This window comes from Takifugu flavidus, chromosome 9 (genome assembly GCF_003711565.1).
Source record: "Takifugu flavidus isolate HTHZ2018 chromosome 9, ASM371156v2, whole genome shotgun sequence".
NCBI lineage: Eukaryota > Metazoa > Chordata > Actinopteri > Tetraodontiformes > Tetraodontidae > Takifugu > Takifugu flavidus.
Window position 1 is genome coordinate 1,769,671 of NC_079528.1, and position 22,830 is coordinate 1,792,500.

A 22,830-nucleotide genomic window follows, 5' to 3' on the forward strand; every position below is an offset into this window, starting at 1 on the left:
GGGGAGGGCGACAACTTTGTCTTTGGCATCGTGTTTGTAGGAGGAAAGGGGTGAGATTAAGTGTCTTGCTGTTGACACATGCGTGTGTGTGCGCACACACACACGCGCGCAGACGCCTTGTTTTCTCACATCTGCGTTAATTAAACTGACTTTGAAGTTTAACCACAGCTCGGACACTAAATGAAGCACTCATTTGGCAACAATGTGGAACTTTCAAATCAGGCTCCACTCAGTTCCTTCTGTCTGAAGGTGGAAGCTTGGGACCCGGTCTGAGGCGCGACACAACCATGTCCTCGCCTCGCGCCACATTTGGTTTGTTTCACGCTTATTTGGAATCACTGTTTCTATATCAATAGCCTGGCCGTGCATTCGGGGCCTTTGTCCTTCCAAAGCTCCCTCATCAGATCATAAGAGTGCTAATGACTGGCGCGCGCACACACACACACACACAGAAAGAGAGAGAGACTTCTAGATCCCTCTACTGAGTCTAAAGACACAAAAGGAGGGTGTGCTGGGGCTGGAAGCACATATGTCACCAAAAGCGCAGTTTGTCTGAGGGAGCTGGTGAGGTAATGAATGAGCCTTTTATCACAGAGGCATCGTCACTGGTCACGTTTCCTCTCAGACACAAACATTTGCCAGGCTGTCTGACTGCTGCGGCACCACTTTATAGAACCCAGCTATCCATTCGTGAAAGTTGAAATGGTTCAAATCTCCCTGTTTTTTGTTCATCCTTGTGAAAGTGTTTTGGCGCGGCGTCCTTCAGGGTGTCATCATCTTCATCACCTTCTCTGGAGGAAGTTTGGTCGCCGTGTTCTCACACCCCGCCGAGGGTCAGGGCCAATGTTTTTGCTAATTTGCAAACCAAAACACCGGCCCTCTCCCTTTCAGGCCCAGTCCTGCCTCCACCTTCCCATTGGACACCAGGCTGGTGCTTGACTGAGCCCTGAATGCTCTTTGATTGTCGCACTTTTCCCAAACGCCTTGCAGCTGCTCCTTTTGTGGCCGCAGAAGGACGGCTCCTTAGCTGATCCTTCACGCCTCCTGCCGTTGCCCCGGACCATTGCCCCCCGAGCTCAAATAGGTTCATAGTGAGGGAGCGTGTCCCAAACAATGGCCAATAGCATGATGTCATGCTTCTTATGTGAGCCTAATTCTGATGTAAAAGCTTGGAAGGATTCCGTTGCATGGATCAGGTCTGGGTTAGATGTTGCATCCCCCTTTCTAGGGTTCAAAGATTGCAACTTTATTCACTCATTTCAAGTGTTATATATTTTATTTTAACCTATTGGCCAGAAACTTGTTAATACTCACAGTTACACTCAAAAATCAACATGTATTTGTTGAAAAATTTGATTTACATGTAGCCCTCAGTGGTTTGTTTGTATTCTGTTAATTTATAGTTTTATATACCAGACTCAAGAAAAATGCTTATGTATTAAATTATTCATTGCAAAACACCAAATTATCAAACAGCAAATGGTGGAAGGAGGAAAAAAAGAGCGAGTAATTATAACAGTTCAGTACAAAAATGGTATTTATTCAGCGGTATAAAAACAACATTTGGACAAATATATGTAAAAATAGACACAATGAAATATATTAATTTAGTTCAATAAATATGTCAAAATGCAGCCACGGAGGAATGAGCGCCCCCATTTTTAGTAGTGGTGGGGGGGTTTATCCATCTCAGTGCTGCGGTACACAGTACAGAAATATGAGGTATTTAACGGTCGGGTTTCCCCCATGTGTCAGGATCGTCAGGGTTCTTGTCGTGAAAGGCGGACGGCTGCGTTTGATTCTGCAGCCCATTCAACTCCCCCGCTGATTAGGAAAATATCGGCCACATCTTATGCTGACAAACGGGGGGTACATTCATTGTTCGGCAAATGGAGGATTAACAAACACCATATTGGGTGATTTCTTTAGATTGCTTTGCACCTCAGAAAGCAAAAACCGTCAATTGAGAGGATAAGGCGACGTTTCAGAGGCACCACGAAGGCCCCTCTCATGCGTTTACTCCAAAATGATTGTGATTATCTAAAGCAGTTGCCTTAAAAATGAAAAAAGTGTCCTTGAATAAACAATATTCAGATACTTCTGCCTTCCTATAAAGGAAAACCTACACTTTCAGCCACTGGCGAGGTCACCAGCAGCTCTGGATGACTATCACATTTGCACGATCGAACAGAGAATACTGCCTGGTGATAGATACAAAATCTCCCTTTGAAATGATGTCGTTGTGCCGTCCGGCGATATCAGTATCACTGCAACGCTGAGTCCACTGTCCCTCAGTTCAAGCTCAGGGTCTTTGCTCCGCACAAGGTCCTCAGCAGCTGGGAGACGTCGTGATGGGACTGTGCAGGAACGAAAGCTGATTGGCTGAAGCGTGCACGGGGATGGAGACCGGGAAATTGAAGACCGTGCTGCCGTTGCCGAGGGCCGGGCTGCCTGCCTCCGTGGAGCACGAGGACGAGGCCAGGACCTGGGACTCGAACTGGAGGAGCTGCCCCATGAAGCTGAAGTTGGGGGAGATGATGCTGCGGCGCTGCTTGACGAACTCAAAGGCCTCGTCCAGCTTCACGCGGTTGGTCCGCATGAGGTAGGCGAGACAGATGGTGGCAGAGCGGGAGATGCCGGCTTGACAGTGCACAAACACGCGGCCCCCTTTATTACGCACCGAGTCTGAGGGAGAGAGAGAAAAGGAACGTACATTAATGCACCGTCGAGCACGCGGCGACCGTTATCGTCCCGAAGACTGGGCCCCTCGCAGGAAGTTAAATCATTTTCACTCGCCATTTACACTATTCATCAAAACCCAGAAACGCTGTGAAAGGGGGGGTGAGGGGAGTTAGCCTGTGTGGGGGCTTACTCCCAAAGGAGGGTGCCTGAATGGACAAAGAAGGGGAACAGCCCCCCGCTGGGGGTATTGATCTGAGAGGAAGGCTGACAGTGATGAGAAGTTTGCCTTTTGTTTAGCAGGAACAAAGAGCGGTGTGGAGGGAGCCATTCAAGCCCAGCCTGTCAACCCACTGCAAGGCTAGTTTAGGGCTGCAGCCTCACAATTCATTAAAAGGGCATCCCTTTTCTACGCCTGGGAGAGGCGTCGATGATGTCACCGCCATTGTGGAGTAGTGGGGAGCCCGTACTGAGCCAGCTGGTCGGTTTTGGAGGGAACTTTTAAAAATTTAAATCAGGGGGCAAAGCAAAGACAGGCAGGGGGGGCAGCTGGGTTGACTGTTTGTGCCCCAACGGCTGCCACAGCTGATCACAACAAGTCAATGGTGAAAATGCTGAGGGAACTCACCGATAAAATCGATCGCCTCGTTGAACCAGGAGCTGATGTCGGCTTTGTGGTTGTCCTCCACTGGGATGCTCTTGTAGAGGTACGAGCCCTCAAAATGGTTGGGGCAGTTGGAAGAGACATTGATGAGAGCGGTGATCCCCAACATGTCAAGCATATCCTTCCTGGAAGCATGGTACGCACTTCCAAGGTACAGAAATGGCAAGATTTCAACCGGACCACCCTGAGGGGAGGATAACAACATACAATAAGCGCAAGAGCAAAGATGATTAACAGCCATGCTCTAATCTGAAGTAAATGTACAAACCTGGTCATACAGAGGGGTGTTGCATGGACTACAGCTGGGGTCTGCACTCTCAGGGTGGCTGGAGCTCAGGGGCAAACTGAGCCCCTGCGGAGGGGAAGGTTTGGTACACATCTCTGGGTATTCTCTGGAAAACGCTTCGAATCCACCTGATAATAAAAAACAAGTAAAAATGGTGAGATTCCAGACCAGAACGCAGACAAATCCATGCATGTAAAGATGAGGGTCCACAATGGTGACAACTGCTCATGGGGCTATTTTAGTGCTGTGTTTACTCCAGACCAGCTGGTCCAGTGACAGATGGAATCCACATTTGTTGCCCTCGTTGTCAGGATACAGACAAACAATCGTGTGTAGTCACAAAAGTAGATCCTGTTTCTTACCTTTCAGAATTAAAACTCGGACTCCGCATGGATCGCGGCACAGGGCCGTGACAGCCAGCATTAAGGTTCCGTCTTTCTTGGCCTGACTCGAGTCCAAGCTGCGGTCGTCGAGCAGCACCACTGACGGGTACTCTCCCGAGAGGAGGCGGCTCCTGGTGTCCTCGTTGGGGATGATATGCTCCAGTCCCAGCCCGCCTCTGGCCCTCCTGCGCACTATGGTGCTAAATCTCACGTTGGCGGAGCCCGAGATGTGGGACGAGTTAAAAGATAAAAAGGAGCGACAGTCCAGCACCAAGCAGCCCGGGACACCGTCCTCCAGCAAGCCACGGAGGGACGCACAGTCGATGGTGGGGACCTCCATGATGACCATAGTAGGACGTCGAGATTGAAAGGAAAAATCCAAATACATAAAAGTGGCGTTCAGCTTCGCTTTTGCTTTAAAGGTTTTCTCCAAAACTTCAGAAGGAAGTTTGTGAGGCGGCGAGTCCTTTGTTCCTTTAGCTTAATTAAAGGTGAAAAACGCCCCAAAACCCAGGAACGAAGTTAGGTCTCTGTCTCCCTAAGGTGGTCCTTTCTTAGCGTCAGACGCTCCTGACAGTTGCCGTGGCAAAGTTACAAAGTTAAATTTATTCAAGTTTACAACGCGTCGCTCGTGTCCTTGCTCGCGCTCCACTGCCTTAAATAGTGCTGCCCTTGTGAATGAAGCGGCCCCTGACGTCACGGCCCCGCCCCCTGTGGCTTCCTGCCAGACGTACTGACGTCAACACTCCTCCCCTTCCCGCCGCTGCCCTCAGGGCACGCGCTCTGGAGGGACATTTTTCTACTGGCGTACTGCACGTACGCGGACACGCGGTGTCAAGTCAATTTAGACTTTAAAAAAGAGTCCCATGTGTTTTTTAATCGGTTCATTTTTATTATTTCTAATAATGTAAATTTGATGTTAGCATTCAATTAGATTCCTGTCTCATCTCTTCACCCAAGAGTTGACAAATAACAAGATAATAAGTAAATATGTGTCATGGAGGTCATAAAAGTTTATTCTTTGTTTTTATTAGTCGGAGGTACATAGTGCTCAATGGCCTAAGAGCAAAGGCTAACCATAAAAGTTAATCACTGTATAGAAATCTGAAGTCCAGTAAATTTCCACATGCTGAGAAACAAAACACTGAACTACCGGGAAGACAAGAGCAGATGGAGATCTCCCGGCTGTAGTCTCTCTTTCATGTGCTCGACTGAAAAAATTGGATGAGGTGTCAACCCAAAATAAAAGTAATGTTCTGAAATGTAAACACACTTACGGTCAGTGTGGGAAATCCTGAAAATGTGTTGTTGTGGTTTGCTGAGTCACACAGGCAACACTGCTGTCTCATAATGAGGAAATATGAGGAAGATCGTTATTGACAGGCAACGACTGATAAAAAGGTGTTTTGAAATCACACAGCAGAGATGTGCCTGGGTTCCTTTGTTGTAAAAGGAATGTTTAGGAAGCACATTTAGAAACAGGTTCTGATAAAGGCCCCTCTCCATTCAAAATCAAATTTCCCTTGTTTCATCCCAACAGAGTCTCGTTAGCAGCGTTATCAGAAGCTGTCACAATGCAATCCGCATCCATCCTGTGTTGACCTCTTTACTCAAGGTGAAGGGAAAATAGATGGGTTATGAGAGAAAAGAAAAAGAAGGAAGGGAAGCCTAAAGGAACTCATCCAATCACAACCAAGTGCAAAAACTTTAACGTCGCACTCCTGTGAGATGAGTCAACCATGAGGCACATGCCGCAAAGTAGGAATGTTACACACCGCACACAGGAGGACGGCCAAACTGGCCCTGAAAACAGCGTGTACCCAAACACTCTGTCCTCATTTCTTCGCTTTGTTATGGAGGCGCTGGGCTTACGCACTAGGAGTTGGGCAAGAAATAAGACACCTGTAGATGGATTGAAAAGGGGCTCCAGAAATGAGTCTTCATTCCCGGCACAAAGTATTTTCTTCACCCCAAATTTGCATTAATTCAGAGCATAGTTCTGAAAATAGAGTGCGAGATGATGTTCTGTTTTGGATTCTCATACTTTAGTCTTAGTCTTTAGGTCCAACCACAGCTCTCAGTCAGAAAGGGAAATGAAACAGAGGATGACAGAAAGGCATTTCCTGTAGTCAACCTCACTGTCACCATGGCCTGTTTACTGTCAGTGTAACTATGGCAACCACTTAACAATCAGTGGGAAAACACAGGGTCTATCCTGACTTTGAGCGTCTGAAGAACAAATGCTGAGTTGACTGAAAATGTTGCACTTTCTATAAATATTCATAAACAAAAGAAAACAGGAATGTTTCCATGGGGAAAACCTTAACTGATTGAGTTTCTCTATAAAGCATGAAACGTTTCTTGCTTCTTTGCTGCTGCCAAAAGATATAGTTCAAATTACATACCATTACATAAACCGTTACATAAAAATTTGGCAATGGTGGGATGAAATTTCCTTTAGTTTACAGAATTACTACTAAAAAAAAAATATATGCGCTGACTCTCATCTTTATTTAATGTGCAAACTTATTTTAGATAATATTGAGGGACATGCATGTGATCACATGAAACTCAAGATAATGAACCTTTGGGGGAATTTTGTCAATGCAGCAGTGGTTTTATGATAAACTTGGTAAGAGTAGCAATGTTAAAAAAAATAAATTATGACGATGCCTGGGGGAATCTGGTTTTCATTAATGAACATTCTTAAGCATTCTCTATTAACAAATTATATTACACATTTATATTTTTGTATTATCAATAAACTGTGCCTGCCATTTTAAAAATTGTACATTGTGTTAAAGTGTATGCATTATATATTTCTTCTTTGTTAAAGAACATACATTCTGAGCATAAAGCATAAATGCAATACACAAGCTCTTACTTTATTGTTATATCATATTATTTGGCATTATTGCTATTTCTAATTTTAAGAAAGTTAATTTGACAAAAATGCAAACTTATATTATCTTCTGAAAACTACATTTTGGTTTGAAAAAAAAATCCATAGCTATAAATTTATGAATAGCATTAATTGCCAAATGACTAATTTCCTATTTTAGCTTATGCTCTTGTATTTACAATATTATAAAGAATTAGTCAAGACGGTAACACAGTTTTTGTAGCCATATATTTTTTAACTACAAAAATCGATAATTTATTTATTATGTTATCACCTGGCTTTCAAAAGTACGGCAACAGTCTAAAATTCTTTACAGAGATGAACTTTGTGAGCGGAAGTAGAATCACCGCAGACCGGAAGTTGCTCTCAACCAATCGGCTCGTGCAAAGCGTCCTAAGCTGACGTCAGCCCGGTACCGATGAACAGCCGGGAGGAGAGAAGAGAGCTTAATGATATTCCGTTGATTTTAGCTTTGTTCGTTAATCCCCCCTGAGAAACCTGCAAACATCATGCCTTTCGATGTGAGGAGGTGAGTGTGGGGTGTTCCTTTCACTTTAGTCGGCGGTGGAGGGTTTGTGGTCGGTGGCCATTGAATGAAATAGCGGTTAGCAGAGCATCGGCTAAGTTAAAAGTGGAGTTTCTCGCTTTGGCATGCCTGGCCTTGTTTGTCGTGGGGTCCGAGTGTTTGGCTGGTCGATGGTTGAGTGATGCTTGTCAGTTAATTAAAAAAAACCCAAAACAAAAAAGATTTCCCACGTCCACCCCAAAACAATTCGACATCATAGTTTACGCATGTGTTTCAATAGAAACTTTCATAATGTCGTTACCAAAGTCAAATTCTGGAAGCAGCAGCCAGTGACACGTTTAGAAGCATGAGTCAGTAATATGACAACACACGACAAAAGGCCCAGATTGTAAGAACCCCCCCCCCCGCCCATTCCTTATGCAACAATGGGTGATGTTGAAGCAATAACTCAGCAGCACTGTTGATCATGTCAATAACAGGCAACCTTATCAAAATATGGGACAGGATGTTTATGCCAGCCTGCAAGTGTCTCTGGCTGCAAGAAATTTTTGGAGTAGAGATGTGCAAGTATTAACGTTAAAAAGGGACCAAATCCACTATCTATGTATCCACTATGTATTTCATTGTTCCTCTGCTCTTATTTGTACATGACACCCCACTGACTAATAACGGAAACCACGAGGGATCAGTCCAGGCACACCTAAACCAGGCACGCTCACCATGGTCATCTCTCGGAAAATGGCCGTGTCATAACGAGAGAATGAATTGGCCAACAAACGCACAGGATCTGGTGCAACTCTCATTTACTAGACACACGACCTGTGTGTGCAGGTCACCTGCGGGTCACAGTCAGCAGGTCCCATCGAGCCGTTCTGCTCGAAGTCCCCCCAGTGTTAGAGAAAACCTGTTGCAACAGTCAGAAATGGGTTGATTGACTGAGTAACTGGTTTGAATATTTGCTGTGTGATGAGTTCAGGCGTGAGTCACGCTTAACTCCGTGTGAGGTAACTAATTAGGATAATGAGTTTCACTGTAAGTTTCATTTATTCTATATTTGTGAAGATTTCACAATGACTACTACTGCCTGGCTGACTAACGCAAACACACTAAAGGCATAAAGAGTCAAATAATGTATAAAATCATAGTTCAAGGGGGAAAAAAAGGCTCACGTAACCACACAAACAAGTAATCAATTACAGCTTTAAATCTTAAAAATAACTTTCTGTGATTAAATTTGTACAGTAAGATTATCTTCTAATAAAGGACAAACCTTTTAAAGAATGAGGGAACGGAACAAACGACCACTAATGACGGGTGAGCTTTTATCCCGATATTTTATCATCGTGTCATGTGACGCGACACATTTCTGCTCGACGCCGAGCGTCTGACAAAAATGGTGTAATGTGTTTGCTCCTGCGATTAGATCACAGGGAACTCGGGAAGGATGCTCGCCCGTCCTCAAATATCATAGCTGAGCCTGGAGCGCTAATGTTTAATAATTGACTTGGCTGACGTGGCCTCGGGATGACGACTGGAACCGGCTCCAGGACGCGAGTGAGGCTGAGGTATAAGATGAGCTCGTGTGAAAACCGAAGCTTCCACCGTCTGTCGGTCGGCTTTGCTCAACGATGCAAGGAAAGGATGAACTGTTCGCACTGACTGTGAGTCATGTGAGGGATGGTTTATTTAGTAAAGGGGCCTCCGTGGTGTCAACACAGAGACTGGTACATGGTGTCCTCCTTAATGACGAAACATGTAAAGCCATTAAGAAGCGGCAGAGCAGCGGGAAGTGATGGAGCGGGAGTGCATTCAGCGCAATTCAGGAAATTACAGACGCCAGAGATGGAACCAGAGGTGAACTCTCAAGAGTCAACATTTATAGTCATAGATACAGGACCGATAGGACCGCAGAATGTCCCCAGGGAAGGAAATTAAAGCCCTCTTTTATAGGAACAATAGTTTTTGTTTTGTTTTTAAATTACCATGTTTCCACAGCAATGTGCTGCTTCTTCTAAAGGAACCCTCCTAGTGACTCGACATGTGCTTTAGAGTATAAAAGAACATCTGAAGTGATAAAACAATAACGATAAATAAAAGTTGGTGTTAACATTTGTTACATTTTAAGAATTGTACTGAGAGATTCTGTAAACTAATCCAGTTTTAATAAGTGGGACACGTTAACGCCAGTCCTGGAAGCTCTTATGTCTGGACAGACTGATTTGGTCGTCTGTTTATTCCAGATATCGGCTCTAAATATAGAACCCTCCTCTGTTTATTTTTAAAAACAGCACAATATAAGACACTGAGTCTTATCGGGCCCCACTGTGCTTGTGGGTCATCCAGTTCGTTTGCTAACCAGTACATTTTCCCACTAAAACCATTACATTTACTGCTTCCTCGTTATCTCTGCCCATCACTGAGCGGCCCATTTAGCCTCTGTGCTCCTCTAATCACTCTCTTTATTCTGCCAGTCTCTCACTAACCAGTTCATTAGGTCTCTCTGTCCCAGTCCAACCAGTTTACTTAGGTTCTCTGTACATTCTGTCTCTGATGGGCATTTCTATCACATCTTTTGTGGAAAAATCCAAGTTTTTATTCAAAGTAGATGACAATCGGTCATTTAGTCCATCAACAGGAAAACTTAGGTTCACCTTTTTCATAAATTAGTGAAAGTTTAACACCATACTTCCATTATACTGTGTTAATGCTTCTTTACATAAAATGCCTATAAATGTACCTATTTTGGCTATGTTCCTTTATTTTATTTGTAAATATTGCACGTCTGTGTAGGTCCAATCTAATTTATGGACCAGCACCATAGAACTGATCAATTGAATTTGTGTGGTAATTAAACAGGAAGCGTTGCATCGCGGTGCATCACTTGCGTGATTTCCACTTCCTCTTCTTCTTGGGAATATTTTTGCGGTTGAAAAAGTCTGTCTGAATCCAACTTGAGTTGTAGATGACGGGAAGACACGGCAGCACGAAAAGAGATACCGGACGAGAACATGGGAATGCTTCTGTTCTCTTCACCTGGGAAAAGGGGCAGATCTGCGCTTTAATTCACGGCTCGGACAGTTTGGTTCCCGTCAACGGGACATCGAACACTGGCATTTTCCCCATCCAGCTGATGTGCTGAAGGTCAGGACTGGTTCTGGGTGGCGGGGATGTAAGGAAAGAGACCGTCGAGCTCCACACAGCAGAACTCAACAATCGGGCAGTGTGTGAAAAGTTATTCTGTCTGATACCGAGCAGCCCCCTCCCTCAGCGCCCCACCCAACCCCACTCTCTGCCGTCTGCCCGATATGTCCTGCCAGGGCAGCTATTAGCACACAGTGATCTAATGCTAATGGGGCGTGGGTCCAGGAAGTCGGAGATGGATGCGGATCAGAGAGGAACAGACAGGAAGTCTTAACCCGGGACACAAACAAAGATACGAAAGAGGGGAGCTGAGGCAAAAGTTCAGATGCGGCAGGTTGGGGCTGGAATGGAAGGGTGGCCTCTTTCTTCCTGCATTAAATCAGCAGTTCAGGGGCAGCTCCATGTGGAAGAAATGTGAACAGATGTTTTTTTTGGGGGGGGTTGTGATGGAGACTGGTGTCAGAGGGTGGGCTTCGCACATTCAGCAATGGACTCTAGTGTCGAAAATGTTTCATTGCCCAAAAAGGAAATGCCTTAGAAGTCAAGAGAGTTAGTGAGCAGCTATTCCAAACTTCTCAAATCATCATGCTTAAAATAAGAGACTTTCCTCAGGGGTCACACGATCCTCCCTTATTTATTATTCTCTCAGTATTCTTAATATAATAGAAGTAAATCTGCAGTCTGACCTTCTCCTGCAGAACGTGTCGCCTTCTGAAACTGGCCATCTGTCTGAGTGTGTTTTGATTGTGGTCTGAAGCTGACATTCCTCCATTCTCCCGCCATAACTTGCACCGCCTTATGGTACGAAATGTACCTATTTTCTCTGCTCTCGTTATTTACCTTCTCTTTTTCTCTCTCACTTCCCCTTCCCTTTTTTTCCTTTGGTTCCCTTTTTTAATTTTCTTTCTCCTTAGATTCGATATCTACAGGAAGGTGCCAAAAGATCTCACCCAGCCAACATACACAGGAGCGTTCAGTAAGTAATCTCCCCCAAAGCCAAGATATCAAGGTGTCTCCATCTCAACGCACACATCCCCTCAGTGGAACTTGTAGTGATTTGATGTGATGGATCCTGTTCAGGCTTGCTGCAGCGTGTGTCAGCCTGATGTCCTGTGCTCCATCGGCTGTACAATTATGCCACAACACACTGAAGAGCTCTTCAAACAGTTATTCACAAATGACGTGGATAACGACACAAACCAAGCCAAGGAAGAAATAGCTTCTTAGCACTGGAAGGCAGTGGGCTTCCATCTTGGGAGTTAGCTTTAGCATGTTGTTGCACATATGTGATTTGGTCATCTAGAATTCAGTGTTGTGCAATATGTTTCAGGCCCTTCAGCCACCTGCCAATAATTAGCTAATAAACTAAACATTTCAGTCACATCTGTGGGTAAAACCTGGTGTTTCATTTGTTGATGGAGGCCAAATCCATGAGTCACTCCTGGCCCTTGGTTCTGTAACCAAAAATACAAAATTTGTGTCTTGATATAAAACTCTCAGCTTATTTCCTCAATGAGGGATTCTTGTTGTCAACAGTAGTCGACTGGACCACTGTGGCTCCGTTTATGCTGTGAGGCCAGATTATAGCACACAGATGTCTGCTGGTTTCTGGTGTTACCAAGATGTCATGATGTTTTAGTTCATAATAAATGTAAACAAGAATATCATGCTTCATACTGTGGAAATAGTAGTATTTGTGAAATGTTGTCATAAAAATGTGTAAACGTGTCCAACGAAAGGCAGCAAGACCAGCTATTAAGGATTAAAAGGTTCTATTGTCTCCCATAAAATTGCAGCAACATTTTGTAAAGCGGATTAGCGTCTAGATTGTCATCCTGCAGAGAGAGGCTGAGCAAGCGCCACTCCTTATAACAAGTCTGGTTTCCTTTATTAACCTGGATTTGTTGAAATACAGCTATTGAGGGGGACATTGGAAGGTGAATTGCACAGGTCCTTGAGGAGGTGGACGTGTGCAGGAGCAGATTAGAAAATGGGCGGCTGTAACTCAAGTACCTGCCTGCCCCAGTATGATGGTGCCTGCTCCTCCAGCAGAGGGCTGGACCCGTGTTTACACCGCCAGAATGTCAAGAATGTTAATATTCGTGTTCTTTCGTAGCTGCAGGCAGCTGAGGAGTCACCAGTAGAATTTTAAACACTTCCCGTCATGTCATGTGTTAACCTGCCTGCCATTTGATGGTGATCCAAAGGCCTGATGACACAGGTTTTTCTTTGTGTTATATTCATTTATTTGGCCATGATGGTATTTATTTAATTAGATGCTAAAAAACCCAACAATGCTAGCGTGGCTACACCAGTAATTATGTCTAAATATCACCGCTCATGACATCAGCGGGTCCTCGGCTGGTGTTTGTGTTTGGGAGTCTGTGATATAGGATGGTAGGAGGATTAAATGCCTACCCCAAAATATACCGATGACAGATTGGGCCCGTGCTGTCAGTGTGCAGTGAACAATTTTATCCACATTATAAACACCTTCCTGAATTACAGAGAAGAGAATGAATGTGTTAAAATATAGAGTTTCCTCCAGTGAGGAAGTGGATGGAAGTTCTCCCTATACACAATCAACACCCTTCCTGTCGCCTTCCACCGTCTGGGGCCAGGGCGCTGGGGTTATTTGGATATTAGACAACTGGTATTGCTTCACCCCTGGCAGGGGGACTCGACCAGAAACAGGACCCTCCACCCCTCCAGCACTGCCTCTGTTCACAAAAGGGCAAATGCTTAACCTTTGCTGCCTTTTTAGTGTGGGAGAAAACCTGAACTCTTCTGGTTTTTAAGGAAATGGAAGCTTTTTTAGCCATTCTGGGTAAAACTGTCCTTCCTTGACCTGCCTGAGTGTACGATGGTAATCTTATACTTTCATGGTTTTAGTGCATCTCATTCTCCACATATAAAGTCTTTACAAGTCCCTCTTTTTTCCCCAGTCAGTGTTTCCAGTGCGTCTACTCGCGATTCAGCCTCGCTGATCATAAATGACACCATTCCAGTACTTTGCCCTTTGAAGCCTGGGAAAAATTACTGTACGACTCTGAACCTGCATCGGTGACCTGTGTGTCATAGCGACACTCCCTTTTGTTTGTTGGTTAAACATTACCTCATTTCGAGCCTCAACCAACTGCAGGCTTGGCGCTGGTGCCCCGCCAACCACAAGGTCATGTGACTGTGTGATGATCCTAGGAGACGGTTGCCACACAAACACGCCTCACCTGCTGAGTGAGGGCTTTTTTGACCGTCGCACTCGCCATAGCGGATAGCCCACAGTTGCTCTGTCACAGATTAGTCCCGTCCATATTTATCTCGGTAAACACGCTGCTTTCTATGACGGCAGTGCTGATTAGTTTGACATATGAAATTGAGGCAGACCAGCCAGGCCAGATGTCCTGTTATACATGGACTTTGATTTGGCTCCAATGTATGAGGTTAATATTTAAAATCTGCTGTTGAGGTGGTTTTACCTGTGGAAGAACGCTCAGGCTGAGTACCATGGTTAATGTGTAGCGACAGCAAGAGCGTGTTTAAAAACCTTTGTAATTGCAAAGGTAACTGTAAATAAATGTGACTCCTTTTACGGCCCTCTGATTTTGTTTATTTCACTCCCCGAGGCTGCATGAGCCCGGCTCGTTGGGTTCCCATCATTCCCTGAAAGGCTGCTGTAATTCGAGATTAATGCCAAACGTTGAAGTCCATGATCAATCCCTGCTAACGCCTGTGTTCTGTGCTGCAGTTTCCATCCTCTGCTGCGTCTTCATACTCTTCCTGTTCCTGTCTGAGCTGACTGGATTCATCGCAACAGAAATGTAGGTGTCCTGCTGTTTGAATACGCCGCACAGAGATTTAATCATGCCCGCCGGAGTCCCCGCTACGATGTCGCCTGCCCGTCTGCGTTGTCACCAGTGATTGGAGTCGGTTATCTAACAGGAAATTGGCTCCGTGCAATGCGTCAGCCTCACTTTGGGTAATAAAAGATGGCCTGGGGAGGACGTCACAAGAGGGAAATTACTGAAAGACATGGACGGCACAAATCCTCTTTTCTTTGCAGTTTAGGAGATAAACGTGCGACAGTGGTGTGCAGATGTGTTTCACCTTATTAAGGCCACGTTCTGATCATTTGCTCTTCTCTTGCAGTGTGAATGAACTGTATGTAGACGACCCAGACAAAGACAGTGGTGGGAAGATAGAAGTGAGTTTAAACATCACTTTGCCAAACTTACACTGTGATTGTGAGTATATATAATATATACAAATCTCACATGTTTGCATTACACTTTTCACTGTAATTTTGCCTTCTTTCATTTTAATACAAAACTGTAATTTCCTTTTAAATGAAAGCTTAGTGGTTTTCCCTCATCTTTAGCATCAAACCTTTCACATTAAACATTCAACCTGTTGGCTCTGGTAAAAACTATTGTTTTTTATTTTCCCCAGAGTTGGGATAAAGTTAAAGAGTTTAAAATGTGAATTTTAATGAAAAAATAAAATAGCCTCTCGTCACAGGGCCTTGCTCTTGTCTTGAGACTAATTTTTTTCGGTAAAGTTATTCCGCTCTAATCGCACTGTAAATCTTTTTGAGGCCTTTTTTATCGGGGTGGTGGCGTTTTGTACGCTGCAGTAGCCTGACTGCTAACTGTTGGTCCGTCCCTCCCATGATGTGACCACAGGAACGCTACAGCTAAACTTGAAATGTGGCGTTTTATCACAGTGATGTCACACTATTTGTGCCGATGATGCAGCCCTGATCATGTGACCTACACATCTTCTGGCTCAGACAGTTGGCCAGTCCCCAACACGCAGCAACTAACTGCAAATCTTCATTCATGTCGAATAAAAACATTCTAAATGCTACATATGGCTATTTTCCCAGTGCTTCAGTTATAAACGTTTATAACCCATCAGATAAACTACTTGGTCACACAGCGGATGGACAGTCTCACACTTTTTCCTGGTTTCAAGTTTATCCTAAAATGGTAAAACAGAATTTTTTTGTGAAAGCTTTTGTGGGGGGAAAATAAGCCGGCCAGATTTGTGAGGATTTGACGTACGGCCTTGCGCAGCTGCCCGCCATGTGTTTAGACCAGCTCAGCCATGGCATGCCTAAACAAAGAGCCCCCCCCACCCCCTGCTCCATTAAAAACACCCGATGACTGAAATACCAGCTCATGTAATACACAGAACCCTTTTTTCCAGTGGTTTAATAAACAGGTTGTTCAATCCTTTGGCCATGGAAAAGCTGCCGTTTGCATCCTCTGTAGTGTTCATCCGCCCCGCTGGGCTGTGGCGCTACTTTCTCTGCGCTGACCTTTATGTTTTTCCAGGTCTTGATTTGTGACTTCATGGAAAACCGTGTGCGATAATCTCCTACTAATTTCCCCCCATTGACCCAGATCCATTTAGCATGAAGACACTTCGGTGGCTAAACACCTTTAAAAGGAGAAAAGAGATGTCAGACACACTCTGAGTGGCTGAATTTATATTTGTACGCTGTATTTTAAGAGCCCGTTAGAAGGGGGGGGCAGTATGTTTCAAATGTCAAAGGTCAGACAGTCGGCATGTGGAAGTTTCTAGCATCCGTCTGCAGACATGACTCTTAATACCGTCTGCCAATACTCGGCAGAAAGGTCAGAAAACCCAGTGCCAGCAGGCTGGTTTAATGGGGAGTGGATGGTGTGTGAATCTCTGATCAGTGCTGAGACCTGAATACGTGCGGAAGATTCACAGCCATAGCTGATCGCTTCTTTCAGATCTGTAAGATCAGACACAAAAAAACAGGATTCATCTTAGACACACACACACAGACACACAGACACACAGACACACAGACACAGAGGTGGTTCTGCAACGCGCCGCCTCCGGTGCTCGTAATCACTGACGATGACCAAGATAATTATTGACATAATGATTCATTTTGTCTAAATACGGTGAATAATCGTTGTCACAAGATGACGATGTCATCAGAGTTGATCACGTTTCTGCCCCTTTGCTCAATGAAGAGGAAAAGGAAACGCACATCACCCTGAAATCTAATTTGACACAGCACATTTCCAAAACTGCTCTTTGTGTTACGGCATTTGTGATTAAAAATAGCACCAGAAACTGCTCAAATAAGGGGATTTAAAAAAAAAGAAAAGAAAAGCCGGCAGTAAAGTGTGTTTATAATAACGACTGCTATTAAAATTGCAGATGTTGGGAGTTTTTCTCTGAACCTTTGACCTTGAGAGACAAAATGTTGATCTTCTGTAACCGGAACCTGAGTTTTCTCCATTTAAGAACATCGTTTATTCATCTTAATGTTTGATCCTTCTTAGTTTTGTACATTTTTAACTATAATTTTCAGTGGTGGGCTTGGACATCCAGGATGAGATGGGGCGCCACGAGGTGGGCCACATCGAGAACTCCATGAAAATCCCCCTCAATCAGGGCGCCGGCTGTCGCTTCGAAGGAGAATTCATCATCAACAAAGTAAGAGTGTAATTGTTCTGAACGTGACTGAAGCAGTGAGCCTTCTGGGTCCTGTCGGGCTCTGTTTGTCCCACCCACGTGTTGCATTTTCCAGGACATTTGAAATGATTAACCCAGTGGTTGCACAGTTCACACTCTCGTGGGGTATTAGGAAAGTGTGAAACGTGTTCGAGAGCGTGTTTTTCTGTCAGATAACTGCGCGGCTGTGTTCAGAGTTGGACACTGGTTAACTAAATGCCTCTTGATGTTTGTGGAACAATGCTAACTGGACTGTGCACGCGTTTGTTTTTGACTTCAGGTACCAGGAAACTTCCACGTCTCGACACACAGCGCTTCAGCGCAGCCCCAGAACCCTGACATGACCCACTTCATCCACAAACTGGCCTTCGGGGACAAACTTCAGGTCGGTGCACATGTTTAAAAACGCAGCCGGGGAAACCAAACTGGGTAAAACCCGCGGCGTCAGGCTGAACCACTGTTTATGTCCCGCAGATGCACCAAGAAAAAGGGGCCTTTAACGCCTTGGGAGGGGCCGACCGGCTGGCATCTAACCGTGAGTGAGCAACCTGAACGTGTGATTATCCTTCCTGAAGTGGGAAGTTTATGGAGTGGCAACATTGACATTTATGAGTGAGAAACGGTGTTATTGTTTCCCCCGCAGCTCTGGCCTCACACGACTACATCCTGAAGATCGTTCCAACGGTGTACGAGGATCTGTCAGGCAAACAGAAGTTCTCCTACCAGTACACAGTGGCCAACAAGGTGCTGCCCCCCCCCACTGAGACTACCTGATTTCTCAGGCTGTTTCTGCGCTTGTCACCGACGTAGCCGACCATCCCGACATATGGTCCCAGCACGCATTGCTGTGTTGACTTGCGCACTCACCTGGAAGTGAAAGCTCGCCCCTGCTGACTGGAAAGCCTCCCCAGATGTCAACAAACCATAAACACACTTCTTAGAACTGTGTTGACTGACAGCTGGGTTTGGAGTTTGGAATAATAACAGTGCAGGTCAGCTGTGAAGGATGAGGCCCGGGGAGAAATATTCCAAAAATCTCTCAAAATCAATCTATATATATTGGTCTGGCAGGTTCAAACTGGAGCTGAACCCAATTAGAGATGTGATTTGTTTAAACCTTCCACTCACTTCATCCAGAATTTATTTTCTCTGAATCATTTCTGACTTTTGGGTGACTTTATCAGAAAAACTGCAGCAGTGAGTCACGCCGCTGCTCTGATAGATATTATCTCATACATCGCTCCCAGTTGCTTGACTAAACTCGGCCAGATTAACCGTCCCCCAGTTGATTAAACGGATTCCACTGACGGACGGCGGCCCAAAAACAACATTTTTACACGCGCTCTTCTTCCATCCCTCGCAGGAATACGTCGCTTACAGCCACACGGGCAGGATCGTTCCAGCCATCTGGTTCCGATATGACCTCAGTCCCATCACAGTCAAATACACAGAGAGGAGGCAGCCTTTCTATCGCTTCATCACAACGGTGAGTCAGTCCTACTTCACTAAAGTAGGAACGCCAACAGATATTAATTCGAGGCAATGTAAAGCTCTTCGTATCATTAATATTAGCATTGGAGCTTCTGTAGCATCTTTCCCTCCATTTCTGCAAACGTTCACAAACAAACGCTCTGTTCGACCCACAACAGCTAAAAGTTGGAATGGAACTTAGAAAATCTAAACTGACTCCTGGAGATGCTAACGTCTGGAGATGCTAAGTTAGTTTTAACTTTTAGTCGGCGGCTTCTCCCATCTGACCTCGTCTGCTCAGGAATTTTTATACGCTGCATCACCATAGTTTCCTGCTGACTGATAATGCGGTCAGGGTTAAATAGGCCCCGTCAATACTTGTCTCTCATGCGTTGTTTAGGTTCATCATGACTTAAAGCACGCTTCAGATATGACTGTTGGCTGCGTGATTGTGAGTCAGGGCTCAGGATTGTGAGTCAACCTGCTGCGAGGCTCACTGCTGGACTCCGGCACATTCTGAACCCTCGCTGTAATGTATTGTTATGATTGAAAGCAGATATATCGAGCCGTTGTATAACCAGAGGAGAACTTTTTAAATGGCGAGGCTGTCGGAGTGATTTATTAATGATCCCCCCTCCCCCCTTCTGTAGATCTGTGCCATCGTTGGCGGGACGTTCACAGTCGCGGGCATCATCGACTCCTGTATATTCACCGCTTCAGAGGCCTGGAAGAAGATCCAGATCGGAAAAATGTCCTGAGAACTGCTCCCCTCCCCTCCCGTCCGATCTTATTTATAAGTGCAATGTTGCTAGCCTGTTTGCTAAATCCAATCCCCGCTCGAATCGGCTTCCTTTTTGGAGATTATATCACCAGGACCAAAGAAGCAGCTTTGGCACTCGATCCAACTATCAGGCTACAGAGGCTGCAGCTCACTTACTTCAGGTCCTCTCGGGCTCCGCCTGCCCCGGGGACGCCTGGACGCTGACGATCACATGTCCACTTCCTCTGTTTCCAGCGTCAGCAGGGAGAGATGTGTCAGGCTTCAACTCCTTTGGGTGTTGGAAAGTTATTTCTTGTTTTGATATTTTTAGCATGAAGTTTATGTCCAATTTTAAAATTGGTGCATATTCCAGAGTGTTCCCTGATCAGCCTGAACATGAGAACCGTCCTTCTGATGTATCACCACTATTGTGGTGAACAGCTTCCACCAGTCATTCACGTTTTTGTGCACATTATCCTCTTCTTACCCTCATGAATAGGCTTTATCTAGTCTGTACATGTCATCCACCTGAAAGGTGGCGTCACAGGGGTTAGAAAGCTGCCCAACCATTGCTCCCATTGCCTTCAGTTGGTATTTCTGCATTATATGAAGGGTCCATGTTGTGTCAGAATGTGAGTCATGGGACTGGACCTCAGTGTTCCACAGCTCTGGTACCGTTCTGCTGTTTACTTGGATTGGTGGTAGCATTGCTAGCAGAGCCGGTGCTCACCCGGAGTGTTACTGATACCCTGATTGTCCTTTAACAAATCCAAGGTTTAAGACTTAGTCACCACAGTTAAAAGCAGCACGTTTTGTTGACTAATCCATCCCACCCAGTGACAGGTGCCACAGAAATGAGTTAATCACCGTCCGTGTTGCGGCTGAGCGGCGCTACACTGGAATGATTTGCAGGAAATAGCTGAGCGTTTAGGAGTATCAGCCAAGGGAAACGATCATGTGAAGGAACTCTGTGTTAAATAACCATCACAGACAAAACTGCACTCATTTTTTTGTTTCCAGCCCTTTTATTATTTCCAGGATTGAGCCACCACCACCATCGCGCGCCAGTAAAACCAGCTTTTTCATACCTTCTCTCCTGCTTGTTACAGTTATATTTTATTAGAGATCCTGTTGTACCAAGGGACAAAATGTCTTTGATTTTTCTATTTTTTAAAACCTTTTGCAGCTTATGTTTATATACACTACATTTTTGAAGAACAGTAGATGGAGGGACGTTTTTGGGTCACTTGTGTTACTGTTGCAGACCTCAGCGGTTAAGAACGGTGACGCGGCCACTCCATTATTATTATTATTTTTTTAAATATAATGCAAGGATCGTCTGTTTATGTTTGAATTTCTTCTGGAATACTGTGTCCCTTAAATAAAGGTGCCATAGGTCTCACTGGTCCGGCCTGGTTGTTTTATTTCTGGCTTTAATCCTGTACTCAGTGTCATCTTCACATGTAGTTTCTTTCTATTTATGCAGTAAATTGGGAATAATTAAACCTCTGAGATGATTTTGTGCGTGAGCATATGTGTGTTGGACCTTGTACTCAGAAGACTGCTCATTCCCCCTCAGCTGGCAGCGCAGAGTCAACAGCACCCTGCAGGCTGTCATTTGTGCTGTGAGCCTGTTATGAGGGTGTTGACTGTGCTTGCGTCCACCTCTGATAAAAGCTTTTCAGTGTGACCCACCCCCCCACAATCGTCTCGCTGCTTCTGCCGTCACTTATTGCTCGTTCATTGCGTCCTCGCCTCTGCTGAATGACACCAAACCATAAATAATCAGCTCATTTGCTTGATTAGTGTGTGAGGTGGGCCATTGGAGAGCCCACCACTCCAGCCTTTTACGAACCTGTAATTTAATTGCACTACTACATTAAAACTGAGCGTGTGCTTCATTTTAATAATATAGAGTAAACAGAGGACATATACATGGACGTTTTTATTCATCTTCCTGTATAAGGCATAGTTTGTACAAAAAAGGGAAAAACTACATAAACGATTAAACCTTGGCTAAGAAAATACTTTTTTGTCGTAATGCTGCCACCTGGTGGCCTTTGGAGGGTCAACATGCGCAACTTGGTCTTTCAGCAGCTGAAGAAAAGAGAGATCTAGAATTTTGAGATGAGGCCAGCTCAGGTCACAACAATCTATAATCTGATTCTGACTGATGAATGGATATTTGCCTACCAACGCTTCTAAAGCCTGAACGCGCTCCATCAACCGCCGTCGAATCTGTATTCCCACACGCTCTCTTCTCTTTGGCTGCACCTTTGGCAAAGTTCACACATTGGAGGACGCCAGGCACGGAGTTTTAGGCGACGCGAAGAAGTCGCAGAAGCCTTCCTCGGACAGGTGCCCGTATTCATTATTGTAGAAGGTCTGTCCTGAAAGCTGGCTGAAGAAGCTGGGACGGTGCCTGAAAGCGCCTTGGTTCCCGTCCAGGGAACCGTGGGAGGCCATCAGGGGCTCCGTGCTGCTGCTGCTGCCCATGCGGCTGTGGACAGGATGGAGAGAAGCATCTCTGAGCAGAGGGAAGGATGCCAAATTATGACGCACAGCAATGCCCTGGTGTGACTTTTCATTAAGGTCTTTACTCTTCATTTAGTCTGTTGTAATTGTTTGATCTGATTTCCATTTCAGTTTCCACCTATTTCCATCTTTTAAGGCCCATTTCTCAAGCGATAAATAGAATCTGTTGACTAATACAAGCCACTTATCTGACCAGCTTTGGGTATTTGTGCGATAAATCATCACGTGGGAGGATTCATCTGAACGCAGCTATCAATAATCTGATCTGGAAACAGTTTTTAGCCCTTTTTTTGACAGTTTTAAACCTGATGGATGGTAAATGACTATGGCTGACACCAGGAAGGACATCATGGGTGTTTTCTTTGAGGTCTGAACCGCCTGCAGGGTCCCGGCGGTGACTCACATCTTTGAGACGGGGTCCGTCTGCTGGTGTTCGATTCGCTTCAGTTCTTCAGAGGCCAGAATCATGCCGCTGTCTGTCTGGTTGTCCTGGGAGCAGATGACAGTCGGACATGAGCAGCACGAGCAGAGTATCAGCAGACGGCTCACGCGGACAGGAGGGGCTCACCTGTGGGGACTTCTGTGGGTTTACCTCCAGGGGGAAGTCCTCAAAGGTCTTCACTCTGGGCTGGCACATTTTGGACGGTGTCACGAAGACGCACCCGGCAAATGGCACACAGTTGTAATACCTGCTGAAGGAGTACAGCTTTAATGATAAATCCTGATGTTAAAGATGTGAGAGGCGTCCGTACCTGTTGGGCAGAGTGTTACAGGCCAGTCTGAGCTCTTCCTCAGACGGAGGCCGTGAAGAAGCCTGCGAAAAACCGTCATCCTCTGAGCTCTGAGACTGGTTCAGCGGGACGTAGTCCTTCCCGTCCTGACAGGGGTTGGTTTGAGAGTGGAGCTGAGCTTTTGTTGTTTTTTTTTAAACATTCTCATCTGTTTTTTGTTTTTTTTTAAAGAGCATCTTACCGGTAGGCTGTTGTCCT

General features: G+C 45.2%; 3 protein-coding genes across 6 annotated transcripts in view; 1 reads left to right on the forward strand and 2 right to left on the reverse strand.

Annotated features, from left to right (window-relative positions):
- Window positions 1-1,519: 1,519 nt before the first annotated feature.
- Window positions 1,520-4,662, reverse strand: dusp1 (dual specificity phosphatase 1). Its single transcript, XM_057042699.1, has 4 exons — window positions 3,992-4,662; window positions 3,612-3,757; window positions 3,308-3,527; window positions 1,520-2,685 (listed from the first exon to the last, which is right to left on the reverse strand). Exons 1-4 carry the CDS (start codon window positions 4,398-4,400, stop codon window positions 2,330-2,332), a joined length of 1,131 nt encoding a protein of 376 aa, XP_056898679.1. The 5' UTR covers window positions 4,401-4,662; the 3' UTR covers window positions 1,520-2,329.
- Window positions 4,663-7,285: 2,623 nt separating this feature from the next.
- ergic1 (endoplasmic reticulum-golgi intermediate compartment 1) lies at window positions 7,286-20,712 on the forward strand. Its single transcript, XM_057042700.1, has 10 exons — window positions 7,286-7,443; window positions 11,496-11,557; window positions 14,327-14,399; window positions 14,728-14,822; window positions 16,934-17,058; window positions 17,357-17,461; window positions 17,551-17,611; window positions 17,720-17,820; window positions 18,440-18,562; window positions 19,197-20,712. Exons 1-10 carry the CDS (start codon window positions 7,424-7,426, stop codon window positions 19,302-19,304), a joined length of 873 nt encoding a protein of 290 aa, XP_056898680.1. The 5' UTR covers window positions 7,286-7,423; the 3' UTR covers window positions 19,305-20,712.
- Window positions 20,713-21,238: 526 nt separating this feature from the next.
- Window positions 21,239-22,830, reverse strand: part of flt4 (fms related receptor tyrosine kinase 4) — a 28,758-nt gene continuing 27,166 nt past the window's right edge. Inside the window, exons 26-30 of one of the 4 annotated variants that reach the window (XM_057042694.1) lie at window positions 22,814-22,830; window positions 22,594-22,718; window positions 22,410-22,533; window positions 22,245-22,330; window positions 21,239-21,833 (exon numbers count right to left, since the gene is read on the reverse strand). The exon at window positions 22,814-22,830 is cut by the window's right edge and continues 89 nt beyond it. In XM_057042694.1, coding sequence (XP_056898674.1) covers window positions 21,593-21,833; window positions 22,245-22,330; window positions 22,410-22,533; window positions 22,594-22,718; window positions 22,814-22,830 — 593 coding nt within the window. In that variant the 3' untranslated portion in view covers window positions 21,239-21,592. The remainder of the gene's footprint in view (window positions 21,834-22,244; window positions 22,331-22,409; window positions 22,534-22,593; window positions 22,719-22,813) is intronic. The other 3 variants (XM_057042695.1, XM_057042696.1, XM_057042698.1) reach the window with 3 other exon arrangements.